Below are 23,175 nucleotides of genomic sequence, written 5' to 3'. Positions count from 1 at the left end.
CACCAAAATACAAACTAAGTTCAATTTCTTTTTTGCAAAATAAAATCACAAAGGTAAATTTGCCAGGGCTTATTTAAAAATTCTCCATATAAAGTTTTCTAAGCTTATGCATTTCTATTTATTTATTTATTTATTTATTTATTTATTTATTTACCTTTTTGCATTAGCAGATGTCTTGATTTATCCAGGATACACTTCCTTTTTGTTACTATATCTAATCAAACTTTGATTTTGTATTCTGTTTCTTCTTTTCAAGTTTTTAAGTCTATGGCCCTTAAAGAATACCAAATTTTTTCTAATATAGAAGCATTAATGAAAGGTGCTTGCCTTCTCATAGCTAAGTAGCCTTGAATATTATTCAACTCATGTAGAATATCAGCTTTGTGTGTGTGTGTGACATTCAGGAATCTGACTTGAAATGGTTGGAGTTAAGGGTTCTTTCTATACTCCCAGGAAAATTGACCACACACACACACACACACGCGAAGATAAAATGAAACCACAACACTGAAGGAAAAAGGTCTGTTCCTGGTTTCTTGTCAGTAGACATTTTTTTTCTTCCATAAATTTCCATCACCTCTAAAGCTGGGCTACACAGCACTGAGCACTTACTATTGACAATAGCTGTGGGCAAAATAGAAGCCATGGCAGCTTGCTGAGGAAGCAGCTGAATTGAGTCCAGCAGGCGTGCAGGGTACATCCCTTCTGTGAAAGTCATCTGACTGGCAGCTTGTAGCCTTGAGTCAAAATCCACCACAAAGGCAATTAGCTCTTCACCCTCAGAGATGGCCTTCGTAGTTGTACACCAAAGCTGACCCCCTATTAAGAAGAAAAAAGAAAAAGATAATATTGACATAGGATGCTTGAGTCTGTTGTACACTAGCTTGATGTCCACAGCACCTTCTCATGTTTTTCACACCGGTTCCTACTGGAGTGGAGTGTTTGATCAAGGCAACAGTTGTGCTCCTTTTGCTTCCTGTGTGGAAAATTGTACTTTTTGCATTAAATGAACTGTTTAGTGACCAGAAGTAGGAGGAGACTAAGAATCAAGTACAGCATAAACATAATTTGTACAGATTTTTGTCAATTGTTTGCTTTCTGGGGCTTGCCTGAATCAGTAACCTTACCAGTACATTGGGATAGTACCTAAAAACCAGCATGGTAAGGACCCAGCTGCTGAAATTTATTTCCTGTGAGCATTTGAAGTTATTCTTTCTGTATTTTATGAAAGTAAGAAGTTATTTATCTCTCTCCTTCTCTTCCCCCCCATGAAATATTTCCATCATATCAATACCAATGCCCAAACTACAGAACAAGTAAACAAAAACTCTTGAAATCTAGAAAATTAAAGTGAAATTCAGGTAGTTATACTCGGCTATGTCTGCTGCCGTTTTTTTGGCTGAATGATCTTTACTTATATAATATTATGTATAATGTAGCTTCTTCATCTCCATTTACCCTGATTGAACTTCCTGAAATGAAGATATGCCAAAAATCCTTTTCAAAAAGGCTCATTTAAATAAAGATTTGTTTAAATGAAAAGAAATGTCTCTTCAAACACTAAGATATACTCTGACACTGCACTTCAACAATCACATGTTTTGCATTAAAAAGAAAAATTAACTATGCAAGTACATCTAATGTATTGGGATGTGATAGCAAATGCTCATTTATTTTACATGTTTAGACAGGCAAAGCACTTATATTTTGTTATCTACACTCTCAGGCCTAGATATATATCCTATACAGTTATGCCTGAAATAATGTAGCATACTTGATATGTTATAAAGCTTTTTTTCCATTGTGTAAGGCTGTGTATTGCACTCATTAAGCAGCCAAAACTTGTACCCATTTTGATAAGACATATTGCTCTGTTTATCTTTCAACATAACTGTCTTTTCAACTGCACTTCATTTTTTCTACCCTTAGAGCTGATGGTTTTTAAACAACTTGTGGTAAAACTGGTGGAAAAGATAACAACAGCATATGATATGGCAGAGTTGCCCAGAAGAATCAGAACATTGTTTTAGAGAAACGTTGGGCAATTAATTAAGCCAGCTGATTAAGTTTTAAAGGTAAGGAAACAAAACCATCTGTGAGAGTATATGATTGTTAAAAAATAAAGCTAAGACTACAGACCCCAAATTTGTGTGAACGTTTCAAAGTAACAATATACCGTTAAAAAATAAAGCTAAGACTACAGACCCCAAATTTGTGTGAAAGTTTCAAAGTAACAAACAAATATACTAAAATGCTAGAAAACAACTTTTTTTCACTTTGACACGAATGTATCTGAAAGCATACAAGTTTACCACAGTTGAATAAAACAGATTTATTTTGCTTTGATTTACTTCTTTTCAAATAATAGAAGCTAAACCGTATCATGTCGAAATCAGAGGAGCGATGAAAGTGTGAGTGGTGGTATTTCTGCTGTTCTTCCCCATAGAAGGCTTCTGCGATTAGCTTCTATGTCTTCTTTCCCTTATGGGCATTCAGATCCAAACCACTTGCAACTGTAGACAAGGTAATCATTTAATCATTTGCACCTTATCTTTCCACTGAACTACAGTTTATTGAGGCTGTGTAATGAAGAGGTAGGGGAGACACAGCAAGAAACCACAACTCAGGTTTCGTTCATATGGTCTTTCAGAGTCACTAGACTTCAGTCATTAACTTTACATTATTGGTTAAGTCCAGCTATGTGTACCTTTCACAAAAGGAAGGAAAGAATTGGACTCAGGTGCCCAAGAGAAATTGAGGTTTTAGAGAAGATGCCCAGCCACAAATAATCTTTATCACTGTGGTAAGCTATAGGGTAGGACGACTCAAGAGTATTTATTCTCAAATTTTGAACCAAAAGATTTAGTAAATTAAGTAAAGTTGAAATCAAAAATACTAACTTCAAATAACAGTGAACAAAAAAATCATTTGTATGCATCATTAAATGACTTGGCAGTTGTAATATATATTTGTGTTTTCAGATGTACCCAATAATGTTTCAAATTTTATTATCTTTATCACTTTATCTCATTTGATGGTTTAGTCAGAGTGTATCATTCTAAAAGGCTAAATTAGACTGAAAATGTACTGTTGGACTTGATGAGAAAGTTATCTTTGGATTTAATCTTTCAAATCATTCACTAATCAGTTATTCATTGAAATCTCTGCTGCGTGCTAGGCTGGGCGCTATGGCTTCACATGTAGCTCTACAATTAGAATACACACATATATGCAAATATATTACAATACCACATTAAGGGTGTCATCCCCTAATGCTAAAGAGAATGTGAGAGGAGTGAGTAACTGCCCCTTCTTGGAGAAGTTAGGTAAGCTATCCAAGGTGATGTTTTTATTTGCTCATGAAGAACAAATAGAGGTAAAACAGCAAAAACGTGTAGGCAGGACGAGGCAGGGACATCATTATTGCCCTATAAATGAGCATGTGTGAAGGTTTAGAATTACAGAAAAGTCACCCCAGTGAGTAGTTGGGACTACAGGTGTGATCATCACTCTTGGCTATTTTTTTTTTTTTTTTTTTTTGAGACAGGGTCTCCCTCTGTCACCCAGGCTGGAGTGCAGTGGTGCGATCTCGGCTCACTGCAAGCTCCGCCTCCCCGGTTCACGCCATTCTCCTGCCTCAGCCTCCTGAGTAGCTGGGACTACAGGCGCCCGCCACCACGCCCGGCTAATTTTTTGTATTTTTAGTAGAGATTGGGTTTCACCATATTAGCCAGGATGGTCTCAATCTCCTGACCTTGTAATCCACCCGCCTTGGCTTCCCAAAGTGTTGGGATTACAAGTGTGAGCCACGGAGCCTGGCTAATTTTTAAAAATAATTTTTTGTAGAGATGGAGTCTCACCATGTTGCCCAGACTGGTCTAGAACTCCTGGGCTCGAACAATCCTCTTGCCTTGGCCTCCCAAAGTGCTGGGATTGCAGGCATGAGCCATGGTGTCCAGCCAGGAGTACTTTCTTTGGGCCTGATAAGCTAAGTGGTTTATGTAGTTCATCTATTTTAATCCTGTCAATTACTCTGTGAGGTAGGTAATAGTTCCCTAGTTTGAGAAAACTGAAGCTTAGAGAGGATAACTAAGTTTCCCAAAGCCATACACAGGCTCAGTGGCAGAATTGTGACTTACACTTTTGTCTGTCCAACTGCAGAGTCCAAGCGTGCATGTGTGTGTGTTGTGTGTATATGCGTATATGTGCATGCACGGAAATAATGAATTCTGTTTTGAAAATGCAAAGTTTGGGGTACCTGACAGACTTCTGGTCAATTTATCTAGGAGAAAGATGGAACTTGGAGAAGACATACAGGCTGAAGAAAAAAAAAATGTTTTGGAAGTGATCTGCACATTCTAATTGACCATGGATGCTCTCTGCATTCATGTGGTAACCCAGGGAGAGTATGGAGTGAAAAGAGGATCACCAAAGAAACTTGGGGTATCTCAACATTTAGGATGTGCACAGAGAAGACGAGATCATTAAAATGTACCAAGAGCTTATATTTAAATGTTAGAGGGAAATCAAGAGAATGGCACCACAGAAATCAAGGGTTGGATTTCTTTATAATTGTTTGGCTGAGTTTTTAGATGGTGAATTTAGAACATACAACTTGAGGGAGTCATTCATAGGAAGTAATAACCCAAATATTGTAACGTAACTTCAATTACTGATGCTAATAAAACTTTCAGAGTGTGATCACTCTTGGGGGAATGTTTGGGCAATGGAACCAGACTGCCTAGGTGGAAATCTTGGCTCTGCCACTTATTATGTGTGTGACTTAGAACTTGTCACCTAAGCGTTCTACCTGTCAGTTTCCTCATTCCTGAAAATGCGAAAGATGATAAACAGTGCTGAACTCATGATGTTATTATGGGGATTAAATGAGCTAATATATGTGAAAGCTTAAGAACAGCACCTGACCTATAATCATATAATAAATAACATATAACAAATGTTTATATAATTGTTAGCTATTATCGTTTTAGTTTAATCTGCTTGGGGCTATTATTATTCTCATTTCTTACTGCCCTGCTAAATCCAAGAGGAAAGAAATCTCACCAGAAAGAAAAGGCACACCTGTGAATCCAATGAGCAGATCTGTCTACACTTCACTGGAGGCAGCTAACTCATTTTAGAAAAGAAGAATACGGTTGCATTTGTTTGTGGATCACAAACTATTGTGGACCAGTTAGAAACAGAAATAGTTTCTAGCAATCTTTGTGGATCTGAAGGGGCAGGAGAACCAGTTTCCTGTTTTAATGCTTCAGAGCTGAGATAAATATGGCCTACTTCAACTTACAATTGTGTACAGGGTAGTAGTATTTACGTAAATTAAGAAGCTATACAAGCACACGAAAATGCTAAGTCATGTTGACATTTAGCTACAAAATCTTGTACCCTTTGACCTCATGTTTAAAACAAACCACAGGATATTACATTTGACTTTAAAATGAGAGCACCATTATCAGAAGAAAATAAAAAAGAAAATAAGTGTTGTTAAGGATGTAGAGAAACTGGAACCCTTGTGCACTGTTGGAGGGAATGTAAAATTGTACAAAATGATGAGCTATCCAAAAATTAAGACTAGAATTACCTATAATTTTAGCAATTCTACTTATGGATATATACTCAAAAGAAAGGAAAGCAGAGTCTCAAAGAGCTATTTGAACAGCCAAGCTCATAGCAGCATTGTTTGCAATAGCTAAAACGTGGAAGCCACCCATGGAAGTATCCATTGACAGAGGAATGGATAAGAAACATGTGATCTACACGTACAACTGAATATGATTCCGCCTTGAAAGGAAATTCTCACATATGCTACAACATGGATGAAGCTTGAGGACATTGTACTGGGTGAAATGAGCCAGTCACGAAAAGACAAACAGTGTATGATTCCACCTACATGGAGTACTTACGGTATCCCAAATCATAGAGACAGAAAGTAGAATGGTGGTTGCCTGGGGCCGGGGATAGGGGGTTGAGGCTTTAGGTTTAGCGTAAATAGAATTTCAGTTTGGCAAGATAAAGAGCTCTAGAGATGGATGGTGGTAATAGTTGCACAACAATGTGAATGCCACTGAACTATACACTTGAAAATGGTTAAGATACTACATTTTATGTTATGTGTATTTTATCAGAATTTTAAAAATCGAGAAAAAAATGAGGGTACTTTTTTTTTCACTACAAAACATCCTCTGTGAACCTAGAACATTGGCATAAAATTTTTAAGCCATAACTAAGAATAAGAATATAACTTTTAAAAAGTGGCTTCATATGAGATGATTTTAGGAAAACCAAAAAAGAAACAAAAAAAACCCCATAAAGAAACACAAAGCATAAGATCTTCTTCCTTCTCAACTTTCCTAGCAAAGCTATTTAACAAACCCCATTTGAAAGTCAGGCACCTAGTGAAATGAAGTTGCTGCTAAGAAGGAGTTCACTTTATTTGGCCATATTAACTCTTCTCATTTGAATAAACTTGGGAGACTTGTGTAGATCTGAACATTTTTTAACGATTTAGTTCCTGGTTACTTGATTGATGTGAGTTTCTGCCTGTGTTTCTAGTGCCAGTGGAGTGTTCCTGTTGACTCTCTACAGAGATGAGATTTAAGGAATCTGAACAGATGTTTTCTGTGGCTTTCATAAGAAGCAGTATGCTTAATGTGCCCCAAATTTCAACCAAGTGCATTTCCAATACACTAATCCATATTAATGCAATATTCATATGAAAACAAAGGGAATTCTGTAAAATTATTGGTTGGACATGTGGCAATGTAAATATATGCTCCATATCATTGAGTTCTGCATCCTTGGATTCAATCAAACTCAGATAAAAATATTACCCCAAATTACAATAATGAAGAACAACACAAGTAAAAAACCAATAAAGTTTTATATTAGGTACTCGAACATCCTCAGATTCTGGTGTCTGAGGAAGGTCTTGGAACCTATCCACAATGGATACTGAGGGATGACTGTATCCTTCATTGATAAAACTGTTACTATTTTGTTTACACTGCAATTCAAGGGTAAATGTTCTTATTTTAAGGAATTACACACTGATAGTGAAGAACAGGTGGCACCTGAAATCACGGAAAATGTATTTGTCCTCAATGCAAAGATGAACTATAAAGAGCACTTTATTGGTAAGTAAGAAAGTTTGGTTTGGGTCTGATTTCGTTATTAGTTACTGTGTGAGCTTGGACAATCGCATTACCTACATCAATTTTTTTTTTTTTAAGACGGAGTCTCACTCTGTCGCCCAGGCTGGAGTGCAGTGGCCGGATCTCAGCTCACTGCAAGCTCCACCTCCCGGGTTTACGCCATTCTCCTGCCTCAGCCTCCCGAGTAGCTGGGACTACAGGCGCCCGCCACCTCGCCCGGCTAGTTTTTTGTATTTTTTTAGTAGAGATGGGGTTTCACCCGTGTTAGCCAGGATGGACTCGATCTCCTGACTTCATGATCCGCCCGTCTCGGCCTCCCAAAGTGCTGGGATTACAGGCTTGAGCCACCGCGCCTGGCCTACCCACATCATTTCAAATGACAGCCTTAGACTAAATATTTCTCATCATCCAGTTGTGAGCATCTTTTTATGCTATTTGTCATGTGCTAATAATAGTAATAATCAGATTTATTAAGTGGTTACTATGTGCTACACACCTGCACTGTGCAAAAAGCTTTGCAGGAATTATCTTATTGATTTCCCCTAAGGAAGCAGTGAGGTGGCTTTTATTGATTCTCATTTTACTGTGGGATCATGATGCTGGAAGTGTAAGTTGTTCAAAGTCACACAGCTAGAAGGGAACTGGAAGATGAGAAGGAAATATGGGAGATGGGATTTGAATAAGGCAGTTTGGCTCTAGATTTTATATGAAAAACTAGGTGTCCCAAGCCATGGCGCCATCTGGTGTTCACTCTGTAACACTCCTACCTTCATTACTAAGTTTGAATAATTGGCACAGTTATCTCTCTGAAGGAATTTATGAAGCAGTATTAGGCAGGTTACATAGTTACTAGGTAGTTTTCAAATGCATAGCTACAATGTGGAGAATAAAATTTATGTGTGATGTGGAACTGACTCCAAGTTACTTTATTACTTTATTTTATTTTAAGATAGGGTCTCTGTCACCCAGGCTGGAGTGCAGTGGCAATCACGGCTCAGCTCACTGCAACCTCCATCTCCCCGCTCAGGAGATCCCCTCTACAGCATCCCGAGTAGCTGGAATCACAGGCGTGTGGTACCACTCCCAGCTAACTTTTCTATTTTTAGTAGAGATGGGGTTTTGCCATGTTGCCCAGGCTGGTATTGAACTCCTGAGCTCAAGGGACCCTCCCACTTCAGCCTCCCAAAGTGCTGGGATTACAGGTGTGAGCCACCATGCCTGGCTGACTCCAAGTTATCTTGTAACGTGACTAACCTCATTAAAATAGCGAACACTTAGAAAGCACTTACTATGTGGCAGGCACTGTTCTAAGCACTTCACATACATTAAGCTCAATTATTAATATAAAATACAAACACAGCACTTTCCCAATTCCTTGTTTAAACTGCAAGTTTAGCTGGACATTAAAAAGGGCATCAAGATTCGACCATTAATCATCAAGCACTGACTGGCGACCTGGACTGTACAGAACAGTCACAAGGGGAACTTAGAACCAACGCTGATTGTGGGCCGTGTCCGAGAGCCATCAAATCAGCCTCTGGAACTGAAGTTTGGGCTTCAGTATTTTTTAGAAGCTCTCTGGAGGGCTTGGTTTTCTTCCATAGTTAAGAATAACTGCCATAGGAGTAAACTATCTGCACTTCATATAGTGTAGAAAGAGTTAAGTTTGATGAACAAAAAAAGTCTCTTGATGATCAAATATTTCACAGGAGTGCTCAGACAATTCAGTACAGAAGATGTCCATTTTGAAACTCAGAAGATTACACTTGAAAATAGCTTTTATTTATTTATTAATTTATTTGAGAGGGAGTTTTGCTCTTGCTGCCCAGGCTAGAGTGCAATGGCACGATCTCGGCTCACTACAACCTCCGCCTCTCAGGTTCAAGCGACTGTCCTGCCTCCCTGCTGGGATTACAGGCACCCACCATCAGGCCGGGCTAATCTTTTGTATTCTTAGTAGAGACGGGGGTTTCACCATGTTGGCCAGGCTGGTCTCAAACTCCTGACCTCGGGTGATCCGCCCACCTCGGCCTCCCAAAGTGCTGGGATTACAGGCGTGAGCCACCGCGCCCAGCGAAACTACCTTTGAATGTTCCCTTTTCCTGCAGTGTTTGAAGAATGTAGGAATGATGAGTGAAATGGTGAAGGCAGTGGATAAACAATGATGTAATGACTTAGCCTCATCTTTCAACTCAATAAGCCAGTGGGGAACTTGGTAAATTTGTTGATTATGTTTAGTTTTACAATGCTTAATTCTTTATTATTTTGAAGTGATGTATTTTATTATTAGGAATGATCAATAGTAATGCATACTCCAAAACTATGGAAAGATCATATTGTGCAAACTAGAGCAAAAAAATCACATTCCTCCTGCATGGGCATGAAATCTTTATCAAATGACATCAGGCACTGAAGCAGCTATCTGATACCTTCCTTGCTTCCACCAAATGGAAGGGTTATTTTAGGATTCTCTCTTTGTCTGTCTCTTATGCTGCAAACATAGTCACTCTCCTCAGTCATCATACTCACAATACCACTCCCTTCACAAATAAAGGACAAATACTTATTCAAGTTTCCATGAAAAGGAGTAACTACTAAGACCTTGACATTCTTGAAAAAGCATATATTTGCTGTTCTAAGTAATGTTTATGATCAAGGTTCTTGTGCAACCAGATACGGTTTCTAACAGGAAGCTTATAAATTTTTCTTATAATTGCTGTCAAAACTGCAGTGAAGTGTACTACAAGTTTTGATAATAAAGAATAAAGTCACAGTTCAAACTCGATTATATTTTGGAAATTCATGCTCCTCTTACTAGAAGCAGTGGCCTTAAATATCTTCCCACCCTGCCAAATTTTTCACTTGCACTTTTTATTATTTATGAAATCAGTCTCTGCACAATGTCATGCAGACCTCTGCTGATAAACTCTAATTAAGATTAAGACAAGCCTTTTGGAAAGGATCCCATCATTAGCAAACATGATAAACACAAAAATACTCCCTACTTGTCAACCAGGAGCAATTCAGTAACCTAACAGTATTATCTGTTGCTAGGTTACAGCGCTGACAAAGCTTCAATTATATTGTTCCACCATACCTATAGAGTTCTGTATAAGCAAAATGTATCCAGAATAAAAGCTTTTAACTTCATCCATGCTATCTGCAATTCATGGCTTCTTACAATGGTAAATATCAGGTTAATAATTACATAGCACGCTGAAAAATCTTTTCCAGGTGTTATGTCTATACATGTTTCTTTCTAATTTATCTGTGTGATTGATAGACGCTTGCTTTATAAAAATAAGGAAATGCAAGCAACATGAAGCTGTAAACCTCTAGCACAACTACGGGGGCTCATCAAGATATGGACCTAAGCTTAGCATAAAAATATATAGCAAATTGAACCAATTAAATCACATTTAGATTTTGTATTACTCTGCCTCAATATGTAGTAGGATAAGGAGCCTCAGGCAATAGATAGGAATATCGGTGTGAAACTTTATTTTAAGCTAAAAACAAACAAGCAAACAAACCGCATACATTCTCGCTAACAATACAAAAGGAAATAGATGGTTTAAAATAACAAGTTATTCTAATGGATTTTCTAAAGACATTTAAAAGTTAAAGTTAATGACTTTTACTGCATAGCATCGTCATTAAGTCTCATTTCTCTTTTTTTAGACTAGGAATTCTGGGGAAAAAGCAAGAAAACATCCCCCAAAATACAGATATTTAATAGGGAAAAACCAAAGTAAAAAGATGTCTGTGTAAAAAAAAAAGAAAGATGACAGTTTCTGTGAATAAGGCTCTCAAAATGATTTTACCATGGGTAATTTTTATGGGTTTCATAAAAATTTGGAGAAAAAGTAATTATGTATAACGGAACCAGCATTTTTAAATAGCTCTTGCATAAAATATGCTAAATCATATACTAAATTGCTGCTGCATTTTGCTTCCTTAAGATGTAGATTGATACTTCTGCATTGATCTAAAAAGTCTATCACCTCCACATACCATGGAAAAAGATGGTCAACTGATGTCAAGCACGTAGTTAATGAAGATTACACATTGGCCTATGAAGTAAATCATGATCTCTTGTAGGCACATTCAAGTAAAATTAAAGCCATTCTCTGGGGGAATAGGCCATTTAACACAGAAACACACACACACACATGCACACACACACACATGCATGCACACACACATGCAGACATATACAGAGTGGTATCATGTTTCTGGAGGTGGAGAAAAGTGGAATACTTACTTGTTTGGTCATTAACTTCTTTTATTTTTACTAAATAATTAGAAAAATCTCACATGATACCTCCCTCTGAAATCTGTTTTTTTTTTTTTTTTTTTTTGTAACTGGGAAGTGATTGGTCAGAATAATTCCTTAAAAGCTAAATAACTGTCCCATTTCAACATCGCACGTGGTAATGCCTAGATCTCAGGGTTTAGGCATTAACACAGGACATATATCTATACGTAACCACATTGCTTAGTACCAATTTTATAATGAATTCAAATCCAATACTGTTGAAATTCTTGACAGTGGAGTAGTGGAAGGAATAGAACTTATAAATTATGGGTGCCCCTTCTTTGAAAACCGCTTTGGAGGTTTCTTTGTGCCTTGGCAAATACAGTAGGAATATGAGGTATTGTGTGGATCCTCCTGCACAGCACCTGATAAAAGAATAAAGAGCTGTGACATATTCTTAAAACAATAGAGGAATTAAAGGGAAACAATGGGCCAGCTGCTTCATTAATACAATCAAAAGGGAGCCCAGCACAGAGGAGTCCAGATAATTAAGCACTACTCTTTTAGCCTTCCTTTCTATAATAAAATTGCTTAAAAATGTATTAGCTACTTCATAGTTGTTAGATAGATCTATGCACTTGTTTATTTAGAGTTGATTAATGCCTTTTTTTCCTATGCAGCAACATGCCAACTCATAGTTTACAATAGTTTTTGAATAAAATAGAGTAAAATAATTGATAAAGATCTGCACAATACACAGCAATAAATCAAAGTATTTTGCAAAAGGTCTTTCCTGTTTTTAAATGATCTTTAACGTTTTTCACTTGTGCTAGATAGGCAACGCAGGGCATTTGGGGGCATTCAACTTTCCCATGCTGGCACTCCTGACAGCTTTTTATAGAACATCCTAGCAGTTCTTGGGAGAAGGGAGAAAGTCAGACCTGACCAGCTACTCTGGAGTGTGCCTTTTGTATTTGGACCAAAGGAGAGGGCAGCTTTTTTTTAAAAAAATTATTCATTGCCTTTTCCAATCAAGAGGAATGGATAAATGGCAGAAACCATTTGCCAAATCCACTATTTATCCTTCAATAACTTGATTATAGAAAATGAAAACGCAAACTTTTTATGCTCTTTATGTTAAAACACATTTTACAATTTAAGATATCAAGGCTTTTGTTCTTCAGCTCTTCTGTAAGCAGCCTTTCCTCTGATGTCAATGGAACATTTAATTGCTTAAGAACTGGAAAATTGGGAACTAAATGCTTGTGCTGAATATTGGTGAGTTGGATAAAAACTGCACTCTGGTTTTCTCCCAAATGTTTTTCCATAAGCTTATGTCAACCCAACTTTAAAATTACAAACTTGACTAAACCATGTGGCTAGTTTCTATTCTGATGATTTCAGGACTTTAATTGAGTAACCAAGACAGAATTAGAAAGAGGAAGCAGGGAGATAAACGGATAGAGATGCTCAGCCGTATTTCTGAGACTAAGAGATTCTGCTTTTACACATATGTTATATATAATTTAAAATGTATCAGCTGAAGTCATATTTCCAAAGAACTTTCTGTATTATGTCAGTATATTATAGGATATGGAATATCTATTTCTGGCTATGAAACCTGGCTCTGACTTCAGTAGTTTCCTATTCACTTAGTAAGTTTTCCTTGAATACCAGGAAACAAAAGCATATAAATAGTCAGTAGCTACAAACAAAAATAACAGTTTAGGAGCTATTGTAAATGATTATTTATTTGACTATTTTTGTCTGGACTAGGCTCACAAAACTTACTTTGTTAGAATGGAAAGTAAAAGTAGATAAATAAGAATTGTTTATAGGCTATGAATAATGAATTGAACTCCTTCAAGTATACATATCTTTGAACACATCAGGTTATAAACCAAGTCCTTACACCAATGCAAAAAACTAGTAAATGGTAACCATGCTATACTGTAAAACTAATAAGTTACAGTATCCTCTTTTAGCAAATATTTTAGAAATGAGCTTAAAGCAGAATCTGTGATTTATGTGTCACTTCAAATATTATATGCTTTATTACTTAATGTAAATTCAACAGATAGTATATAGGTCTGATTGGAACTCAGAAACAAAGAAACATGAACAGACTCATTAATCTATGTAATTAGCTGTGGCAAACAGGAAGTACTATCATTCCATTTCACAGAAAAGGAAAGCAAAGCCAGACTGATTAAACCTGTGTGTTCCCTAAACTCCCCTCTTCTCAAATAGGGCATTCTCTGGCCCAAGCTTGTAACAGATCCCTGCTAGATTTTTGGTTCCTGTCTTGTATTCTTTCCACAGTACTTTTTTATTTTTATTTTTTATTTTTCCTGTAAGAGAATGTCTCCTATTAAGACAACTTCCTTTCTTTTTTAAGAAGCTCATGAAGCCTCTTTCGGGAAAGTAAACAGAGTCATTGTCATCAGGCCCAGATTTCTATTTAAGCATAAGCTCAGAAAGTTTTGTCCCGTGAATAAAAAAGCACTCAGAGCTTTCTGGAAAACCTGAATTAATGTGTTGGAGGCCATGGGGCTCAGGTATCCTACCTTGGGTTTAATCAAACAGATAAGCTGTTTTTATGGGATTTCAACAGGAAAGGCCTGTGCATGAAGCCTCATCAGCATTCTGGGGTTTGTGTCCTGGGTGCTTAGCGGAAACTTGCAATGGGGCACTGAGGTAGCCATCTGACTGTATGGCTCTCTGACCAACATGATTTTAAATGACCAGCCAAGAGATGACATACACCCCAAAGGCGAGCTGTCAAAATTTCGCCTGCAGCTGATAAACTGATTACAAAGCTGCTTAAGACTCTGCTTGTAAACAAAAGCATTTATCAACTAATAATTTGCAATAAACTGATGTAACTCCCAGCTGAGCCCCTAACTGTAATTGTCTTTACCATCTGCCTATTAAAATACCATTCTTCATCAGCAATCAGGAGCAGAAGGGAGGAAATCTCCACCAAAATACACAACTTGTAAGCTTATGAATAATCTGATTGCATTCCACACTTTCATTACGACTTGTGTGTTGGGTATGCTTAATTTTCATTCTTGCTAGCCTGGGAATGCACTGAAATTAGGTGGAGGGGAAAAGAAGAGGGGAGGGGGGGAAATGAAACACTCCGCCTGCTGCTCTGCAGAGGAATAAATTATACAAGTTCATCATAGGAGGCTGTTTGTAATTTCTTTCTTTCTTCTTCCACTTCTCTGTGCAATATCCATTGCGGTATCCTGATGAAACCCCCCCAAGCACCAAGCTGAAAATGAACCTCTCTATTCCTTTGTCAGCTGGTCCATTTCTATTACTCTTCTTTGTTTTGCTTTTTAAAAAAAAATTCCAAGAGGCTCATTAAACTTCTCTAAGGAGTAAGTTTAAAAGTGTCAACTGCGACGGAGTGGGGGGTGAAGGGCTGGGTGGATCCAGGGGGTGGAAGTGCCAAGTAGCTGGCAGGACCCTGTGTTTGCAGGCCTCAGTTTGCCACCACAGATGGATGGCTTCCATCTTCAAGTCCCCCCTCAAGCACTTAGAGGTTTCTCCTCCCGAAAGCTGGATTTCAGCATCAGTAAGTTCAAACAGTCAGAAATTCCTTTCTTAGAAGAACTTCTGCCCCTTTGCTGCTGACCAGATGCTGCTACAGAAGAAAGAAACTAGGAAAAGGGGTTAAATTTCTGTGCTTTGTATTTTTCTGGAAACTGTCTCTGAACAACCAACATCCTTTTATGCCTTCATAAAAGTTTATTAAGTTTTAAGTATATTTTTCTGAGTTTTTTCTTCACAAAATATCCTACTTACTTTTACAAACCACAGTAATAAACACACAAATTTCCCTGACATTGACATTTTAAAATTAAAAATACTATACTTCTTTTCATGTCCCTTTGCTGCCCAGACGATGTTCCTTTTGTCAAGTTATTCCTGTTTTCAGGAAACATGTTATCTCTTCAGCAGAGCTCAGTAATTCCACTGATGGAGACCATAGGATACGTTATTATGATGAACAATGACCAAGACCTGTTATTAAGGTTCAAATTCTGGGGATAACAATAGGTGTCAGGCTTTTTAATTATAAGATATAATTATAAATTGATGTTTGTGTTTTTTATTTCATTTTTCTAAGAGCTTCTGCATAGGTAATTATTTTTCTTTGCAATCTACTGTTATATATAAGAGAACTAGTAATTGCCTACCAGAGGAACAGTGGAAGTGGCACACAGGCACCATTTTCTTATTGTGCCTGGTCTAGAGAAGAAAGCTAATAGGGAACAATGGGTCTAATTTTCTGCATAGATTATGGAGGACCTGAAATGCAGGCAAAACCACACGTGACTATGTTCCTTGAATTTCAGAGACATATTAGGACAAAAATTTGCCATGGATTTTAAACAACATGAAAATTGTCAGACACTAATTATGTGAAGTCGAATTCTTTCTAGAAACACTTTGTTTCCTTCTCATCCTAGCTTTCCAGGCTTTGAAATTCTTTGGTCATAGAGATTATTTTTAATTAATAAAGAAGATGTGGAGTATGAATGAGTGTGTTTCATTGTGTTGATTTGTCATGTCTTTTACAAAAAGTAACCAAAATCTATAACACAATTTAACTCATAATTTAAGGTTTAAAGATGACTAAGATCAAACTTCCATGTTCAATGGTTGCTTCAAAATATCCACAAATAAATGGTGGGGGGGGGGGGTTGTTTTTTATCTTATTAATCCCTTTTTTTTTTTGCTCTAAATAGATATTTTCATGTCATGATTTAGATAAAACTAGAAAATTCTAATAGTGTAGTTAATTAGTTCTATATCTAAAACTTTTATCATAGTCTATTCTAACATATGAAAATTCAATCCATTCCTTAGCTGAAAGGTTTTTATTTTATTTTTAAAAACTATTTTTTTAAATCCAAATGAATATTTTCATATCATGATTTAGGTAAAACCAGAAGACTTTAATACTGTGCTTATTACTTCTACATCTAAAACTTTCATAATGTTCTATTCTAAAATACAGAAATTCAACCCTTTCCTTATCTGAAAGGTTACTGGATTTCTATTTCTAAAATAAAACACTGTCATGTGAAATAAGGGCTATTTATAGTGCATAGATGCTCTTTTATTTTCTTCGTGAAGCTCCCTTTCTCTATATGTTGGTATATATATACCTAGGCTCAATTTCAAATGACAGTGCCTTGGTAAGAAAATAGTTTTGAAAAAGTAACAACCAGCAGATGGCGCTCAGTGCATTCCTTGAAGTCAGCCAGAAGAAAAGAGAATGTGGGCTTTATTTATTTAATTATATTCTACCTTAAATGTGAAGTTGCTACACCAAGGTTTATAATCGCCAAAGATTTATGTTAACTGAGTAAACAACTTCGTGGTAATTTACAGACTATCCTCCAATGCTCAACTAAATGGCACTGCATTCAACTCACGTGCCCATGTTAAGATAACGAAGCATAAAGATGTAACTTTCCCCCGGAAACAGGATAAGAACAGAAGCCTGGGTTCCTGGAGTATGACATAAACTCACCAAGTGAGTAGGGCTAAATTTTCTGGTTAAAATAAGGCAGTTTCCATTCCTTTACTTTTTAGCACCTTGCTTTATTAAATGAAGGATGCAAAAATCTTATTTTTGAATGGATTCATAACCTGCATGACAGATATTTTTAAGTCATCTTATAATAAAACTCTTTGAGCAGATATTTGCACCGAGACACATATACTGCTTCTAAATTTTAAGGGGAATTATGTGTGCTGAGGAGGAAAACAACAGATTTAAATGGTTGAGACTATTATACATAGAAAACTGATGTAACCCTTTACAAAGTCTATCTGAAGTTATATTCTTCTGTCTTCCTTCCTCTTTACCCCTGCCTGCTTTATCCTCCTTCAAGCAGGGAAAGTCTTTGCTCTGACCTTTAAAAGTTCATTATTCTTCAGTCATCACTGGGTGTGTCTATAACTAGCAGTATTTCATTTCCTCTCATGACAAAAGAGTGTAAGAAATTTTACCTGAGCATACTTATAAATCCCTATATGCTCACCTTCTCCCATCTGTTACTGTGATTTTGTCGCGGACTGAGTGCTTTTCCCCACTTGAATTTAACTTTGCCTTGCATATTACGAAGGTAGTCATCATCACACTACATTCTTAACCCTCAACCCTTGCCATTCTTAAGTGGAAGTTCCGGACCACAGTCTCAATTATATGGCTGCTTAACAGTGGTCTTAACCTTTAAGGTTTCAGTTGTTGAATTTCTAGGCAAAGTCCCATGAAAGCAAATGGAAAGTGATCTTGAAAACCTCCATGGGATTGTGTGTAATAAACATCATGTAGTATTCCACCATCATCTGTGAGGACCACTTAAAGCATGTATTTGTAGAAGATGCACAATATAGTTACTCCATAATCTTATTCCCATTTAAGAACATTAGCATCTCTCACAAATTATCTTAGCATTAGTAAAACAGGAAATTAAAAACAAGTGCTCAGTTAACAGAATAGCACATCATCTAATTTCAAAGGAAGAAATGGGGCTCCAAGTCATTGTAACTCCATAAACAGAAGAAGGGCGTCCTCACTCTGCCCTGTGCTTTGAAAATCTGTCTTTCAAGGTCGGCCCTTCACAGTCCAGTTAGGAAGGGCAGCGTGGAAGGCCGGGTGGCTTTCTGCCAAGGCTGTTGCAGATAAGTGGGTGATCTTAGGGGAATGAACGGCAAAATCTCAAATTTTTGCTCATGTGACAATAAAACCAGAGCCAGCTAATTTTTCTAAGACTTGTATGGCCTTCTGTTGCACTTCATTGTGCAGTTTTGAATGATAAATTTTGCTATGCATTAATTTGCACAAAAGGGTCAGTACTATACTTAAGAGCACACCTTTGTTTCCAATAGGAGTAACAAAAATATATTGTCTTCATCCTGAAATAGATACAAACAAGTATAGAAAAAAATGTGCTGTTATCAATACCTTTAAGAGTAAAGAGAGAATTCTTTTCACTGTTTCCCAGATTCCTGTTATTTGGATGATGTTGTGACAGGATTTTGCAAAATAGGTTCATGTTTTATATCACATATCATTAGATGCCTCTAGGTATGAGTGTTAAGGAAAAAGAAGACAACGACAGTGGGAATCCTCTTCAGAGTAAGTTCTCTCCAAATATAGCATAATAGATTGGGAAAAAAAATCTGGGTACATGAATGAGTGACAGAGAATAATTTTACACTCAGTCATAAAGATTATCAAAAAGTTCACTGGAAACACTGACTTGGACAGTATTACGACTGTTACTTCAACATATTTCTCTTCCTTTATCAACACTCAGAGTCCAGGTCAAAAATATACTTCACAACTGAGCACCTGCATCCTAGGAAGGCCAGGAGTGAGCAGAGCAAGGAGCAGGAAAGTCATCCAGATATAGCTCCCTAGAGGAAAGATAAGGAGACTGGCATTGCTTTATGCCTTTCTTACTGGGTGCCCAAGTCTATGTTTAAGCCGCACCTTCCTCTCTGTGAGTTGTTTGTTTTGCTATATTTGCTCCTTTGATTGCTTGATGTTTGTTTTGGCAAACAGATGCCTAGAATGCTTTACTATTGCATTTTGGTCTTGAATTTCTAAATGAAGCTTTGTGGTTTAATAGCCTAGAGTAGCCAAGGTATTATTCAGCAGAACAGAAGAGTTAACTTATTATCTAAGTAACAAAATAATATGTCCTCTAAAGTTGAGTTATAAATTGAAAGAACTGAAATTATAAATTATTGGGTAATACTGTTTAAACACTTATTGTGAGATCTTATTTTATTCACGATAATTTGGGGGGTGCGGGGGCAGAATCCTTGGTCATGAGTTGCCATATTAACAAAATTTAGAAACAGAAGAGAAATACATGTTTGAACATAAACTCACATGACTATTTTCAGTTAACTTCCTTGAGATCAAAACCTTCTCCTTCTCCTTCTCCTTTTCTCCTTCTTCTTCTTCTTCTTTTATAAAAGCATTCGTAAGTTCAAAGACCCTCACTCTAGGTATTACAATAATGCATCATTGCCATAGCTCATCTCTCTGGCTGTCTTCCAGAGCGCTGTGTTACATAGTCAACTCCACATCATAGGAGAACTAGTACAGGACACTTGTAAGGGGAACACTGTTACTGGCACCTAGGATATGCTAAGGGCACTATGTTGGAATTCTGCAAATCTCTGCTGCAATTTTTTCCCAATATTTTCATGATTCACTTTTAGCTCTAAGCTCACTAGATCAAGGATAGTGAAAAATCAGTCTGCCATCTATTCTACCTATAGCCTGAGAAAATTAAAATATCAATAAATAAAAAGGGAAACAAAAAGTGAAGGTGGACTTATGAAGGGAAAAAGAGAATCAACCTTTTCTCAAATGTTTTTAACACACATAAGAAAAGTACAACAGATGATCTTTGTATGAATCACCATTGAAATGGAGGTGAAACAAGGCGATGTCTTGCTGAGGTTATGGTGATTTTTTCCCTCCGTACATAAAGGGCCCACCAGAATGATCTAGTTGATGTATTCGGTACAGCTAAGAAATTAGGGAGTGGAAGATTGCTGAAGAAGGAACTGAAAAAGTCAAGACAGGATATAATTAAGGCTTGAAAAGGATGTCAACAGAGGTAGGGTCAGACGAAGGACAAACTGTGGTAATGTTTTATAAGCAGTGATAAAAGGAAAGACAGGCAAAGGAGATACAGCATAAAAAATACAAGTTCAGGATCAACACTCATTATAGGATTGTGGTCTTGGAGAACCAACTAAGCTCTGACATAAATAAAATGATAGTAAAGTGAGAAACCTGAGTCCCCCTTCCAAGCCCTCTCCCCTCTTTCCAAAATAGAAAGTCAGAGAAGAGTGGGAAGTCTAGGAGAGGTGAAAAGGACAATATTCTTATGCTAGAGAAGAATATTTATCAGAATCTTTGAAGTACCCCATAGTAGGAAGTTGTCCATGGCCCAGAAATGTCCCAGTAAAGTCTCGAAGGGACCTGCAAGGATCAGAGAGTCAATCAAAGGAAAATGGTGGATGAAATACACTCATAATAGATCCTGATTTTTATCTTGAGTAGCTAAGTCTAGCTCAGAAGAAATGCAAGAGGTCTACTTTTATTTTAATATAATAGGTGTTTCATAAATGATCATGTTTCCTTCATAGGTGACTATGTGTTTTGGAGGATAGAAAGTAAACAAAAATACGAAAATCCACCCAAAACATGAACATCCTGATAGATGGCAAACTATCCTTGCAGAAAGAAACCCGAGCTAAAACGTTTTCTTCAACTTTCCTAATAAAAGATTTTGAAATAAGACAAGACTTGCAAATCTATAGGTACATTTTTATCTTACTCCATTCAATGTTTCTCATGAGATTGTAAGTATTTATGCCTGATAGGAACCATGAGGGACTTCTGGAACTGTTAGAGAAGAAGAAAATCAAGCTCCAAGGGGTTAGGTGATGTGCCAAAGGTCATAAAGTATGTATGTATGTATGTATGTATGTATGTATGTATGTATGTGTGTATTTGTTTTCACACAGCAGTAACTTTTAATTGCTTTGTAGTTTATGACTTCAACTGTGGATATCTAACTTTTTTCCAAACAATTTTACAAGGTAGGTATTTTTATTATATCCATTGTAATAAAGAGTTCAAAGGATAACTCATTCCAATTTATAGAGATTCCAGATTGCCAGAATGGAACCCAAGTCTGCCCACTCCAAAGTTCTCAGTTATGCAACCTCTCAATTAACTGAATATAACAGAATCAAATCAGCAGTCTAACAAGCCTGGAAGACTCTCATAACTGAAAACTTTGATAAAGGATCTTTATCCATTTGGGAGAGAACCTTGATGGTGGAGTGTAATTCACATGTGCAGTGTGGCTATAACATCCCTCTTTCAGAGGGTAAAACTTGTAGGTCACTGAGATATTATAATAGAGGGAACAAGGGAGTTCTAGTGAATTAATAAAGAGATGATTCTGTGCTTCTAGAGATATTTACACATTTCTCAGCTTAACACAGTGGAAAATCTATTTTGCTTTTACCAGATGCTTCTACTTTCCCAGGACTTAGTTTTATTAATGTTGTTATATCTAGGAGGTCATTTTATCTTTTGGATAATACATGTGAATTTAACTGCAGCTTCTACAAATGATAATGAAGGATAAATGCATACATCAATAAATACAGTACAAATTAATGTCACCCAAAAGTAAAGAGAGACGGGGGAAGGGGGGGGGGAGAGAGAGAGAGAGAGAGAGAGAGAGAGAGAGAGAGAGAGAGAGAGAGGGGGGAATATGTGTTTATTCCCTCATTAAGGTAAATTTTCTCTTAGCATGTGAACATATGCAATTGCACATTTAACTGGAGATGCCCGCTATAAGGTCAATCAAAATTATTTTCATCCTTTCATTGGAGAACATGCTAAAGCAATAAATAACAGCCTCCCCCACTCCCCGTCCCAGTTCTATGTACATTTCTGCAGGAAAATATATATTTTTGTCAAACATCTAAATTTTGGAAAGAAATGGAAAGCCTTGAATGATTTTGGAAATTAAATCATTTAGTAAAATAGCAACAGAAGCTTAGCTGTTCCAAGTTTAAGATATCAAAAAGCATTTGAACTGCTAGCCTCTCTTAGTCTCTCATCTGGCAGCCAAAATTGTTTTTATATTCCCTGATTGTCTATTTTTCCCCAGTGAAAGTTATTACATTCCTTTACCCATTTTTTAATCAAAATCACTTCCAACTTATTTCAGTCTGTCACAATAATATTTTCATATGAGGAGTGTTGTAACCTAATTCCTTCATTTGAATAATACATTCGTTTTTAATTACTGCAACTTGATCTCAGATTATTCAAATAACTGTTTCATTTTTTATGCTTACCCTGACCCCAGTGTATTTATAGGCTTTTATCCTTACCTGATACCAGTGTAATGTAATTATAGATTGTATTTTAATCATCTACTATATTCTAGTGAGTTTGTTTAAATCGCTGCAATCCTGAGCCTTTTATTTCTGTGCCTTTTAAAATTCTACAATGGCATTCTCTTTGCATAAAAGCAATATTTTTGTAGTTTACAACAATGAAATGAATATTTTGCATGCATTGCTGGCTACAGTTCTCATTTAACAATTTTTAAAGTCACTATACAGGATGGTATGTAAAACCAAACTATGCTTTGTAAAGCACATCGTTTGAAATCTTTACACCTGTTTGTCTTCCAGACTGCACCCCAACCCCTCCATCTCCACTGTTTTAAAACCACAATATACATTGTGATCATGATGATTGTATCTTCGACTGGCATTCAAATTCCTTAAATAGTTACTCTGTTGTAGCAATAGAGGCCAAGTCTCACTGATGATAGAATAAGCTTATCTAATATAAATTATTTTCACTAGTATTTTTACCATCAATCATTTCATAATTTGCTTGACTATTTCCAAAACTATAACCCACATCAGGAAAATCCAGTATCATTGACCTCCTTTAGTGTGGTATCTGAGTGTTCAGCAGGATGGCTGATTTTAGTAACAAATTTAACAAAGAGCCAGAATTTGGTCTGAGAAGATGGCTGGCAATATCGCCAACCTATAAAGGAAGAGCAATCATCTTCTGATCAGATTTATAGGTCTGAGAAATGGATTTTCCTGAATGAGTCTGATTATCTTCTCAAAATCCTGGAATCACAT

General features: G+C 36.7%; 1 protein-coding gene and 1 long non-coding RNA gene across 4 annotated transcripts in view; one reads left to right on the top strand and one right to left on the bottom strand.

The window, feature by feature from the left end:
• The window catches only part of LOC144330841 (uncharacterized), a 264,236-nt gene extending 254,801 nt beyond the window's left edge, over positions 1–9,435 (top strand). Inside the window, exons 4-5 of the long non-coding RNA XR_013397404.1 lie at positions 7,055–7,151; positions 9,278–9,435. This is a non-coding gene — a long non-coding RNA (uncharacterized LOC144330841). The remainder of the gene's footprint in view (positions 1–7,054; positions 7,152–9,277) is intronic.
• Positions 1–23,175, bottom strand: part of ZFPM2 (zinc finger protein, FOG family member 2) — a 504,207-nt gene that overhangs the window by 25,076 nt on the left and 455,956 nt on the right. For all 3 annotated transcript variants that reach the window (XM_015145851.3, XM_077943950.1, XM_028852860.2), the window contains one exon: positions 613–819. In XM_015145851.3, the coding sequence (XP_015001337.3) occupies positions 613–819 (207 nt within the window). The remainder of the gene's footprint in view (positions 1–612; positions 820–23,175) is intronic.

Source organism: Macaca mulatta, chromosome 8, assembly GCF_049350105.2.
Source record: "Macaca mulatta isolate MMU2019108-1 chromosome 8, T2T-MMU8v2.0, whole genome shotgun sequence".
Classification (NCBI taxonomy): Eukaryota; Metazoa; Chordata; class Mammalia; order Primates; family Cercopithecidae; genus Macaca; species Macaca mulatta.
The sequence above is the reverse complement of the archived record's forward strand: the minus strand, read 5'-3'. Positions and strand labels throughout refer to the sequence as shown.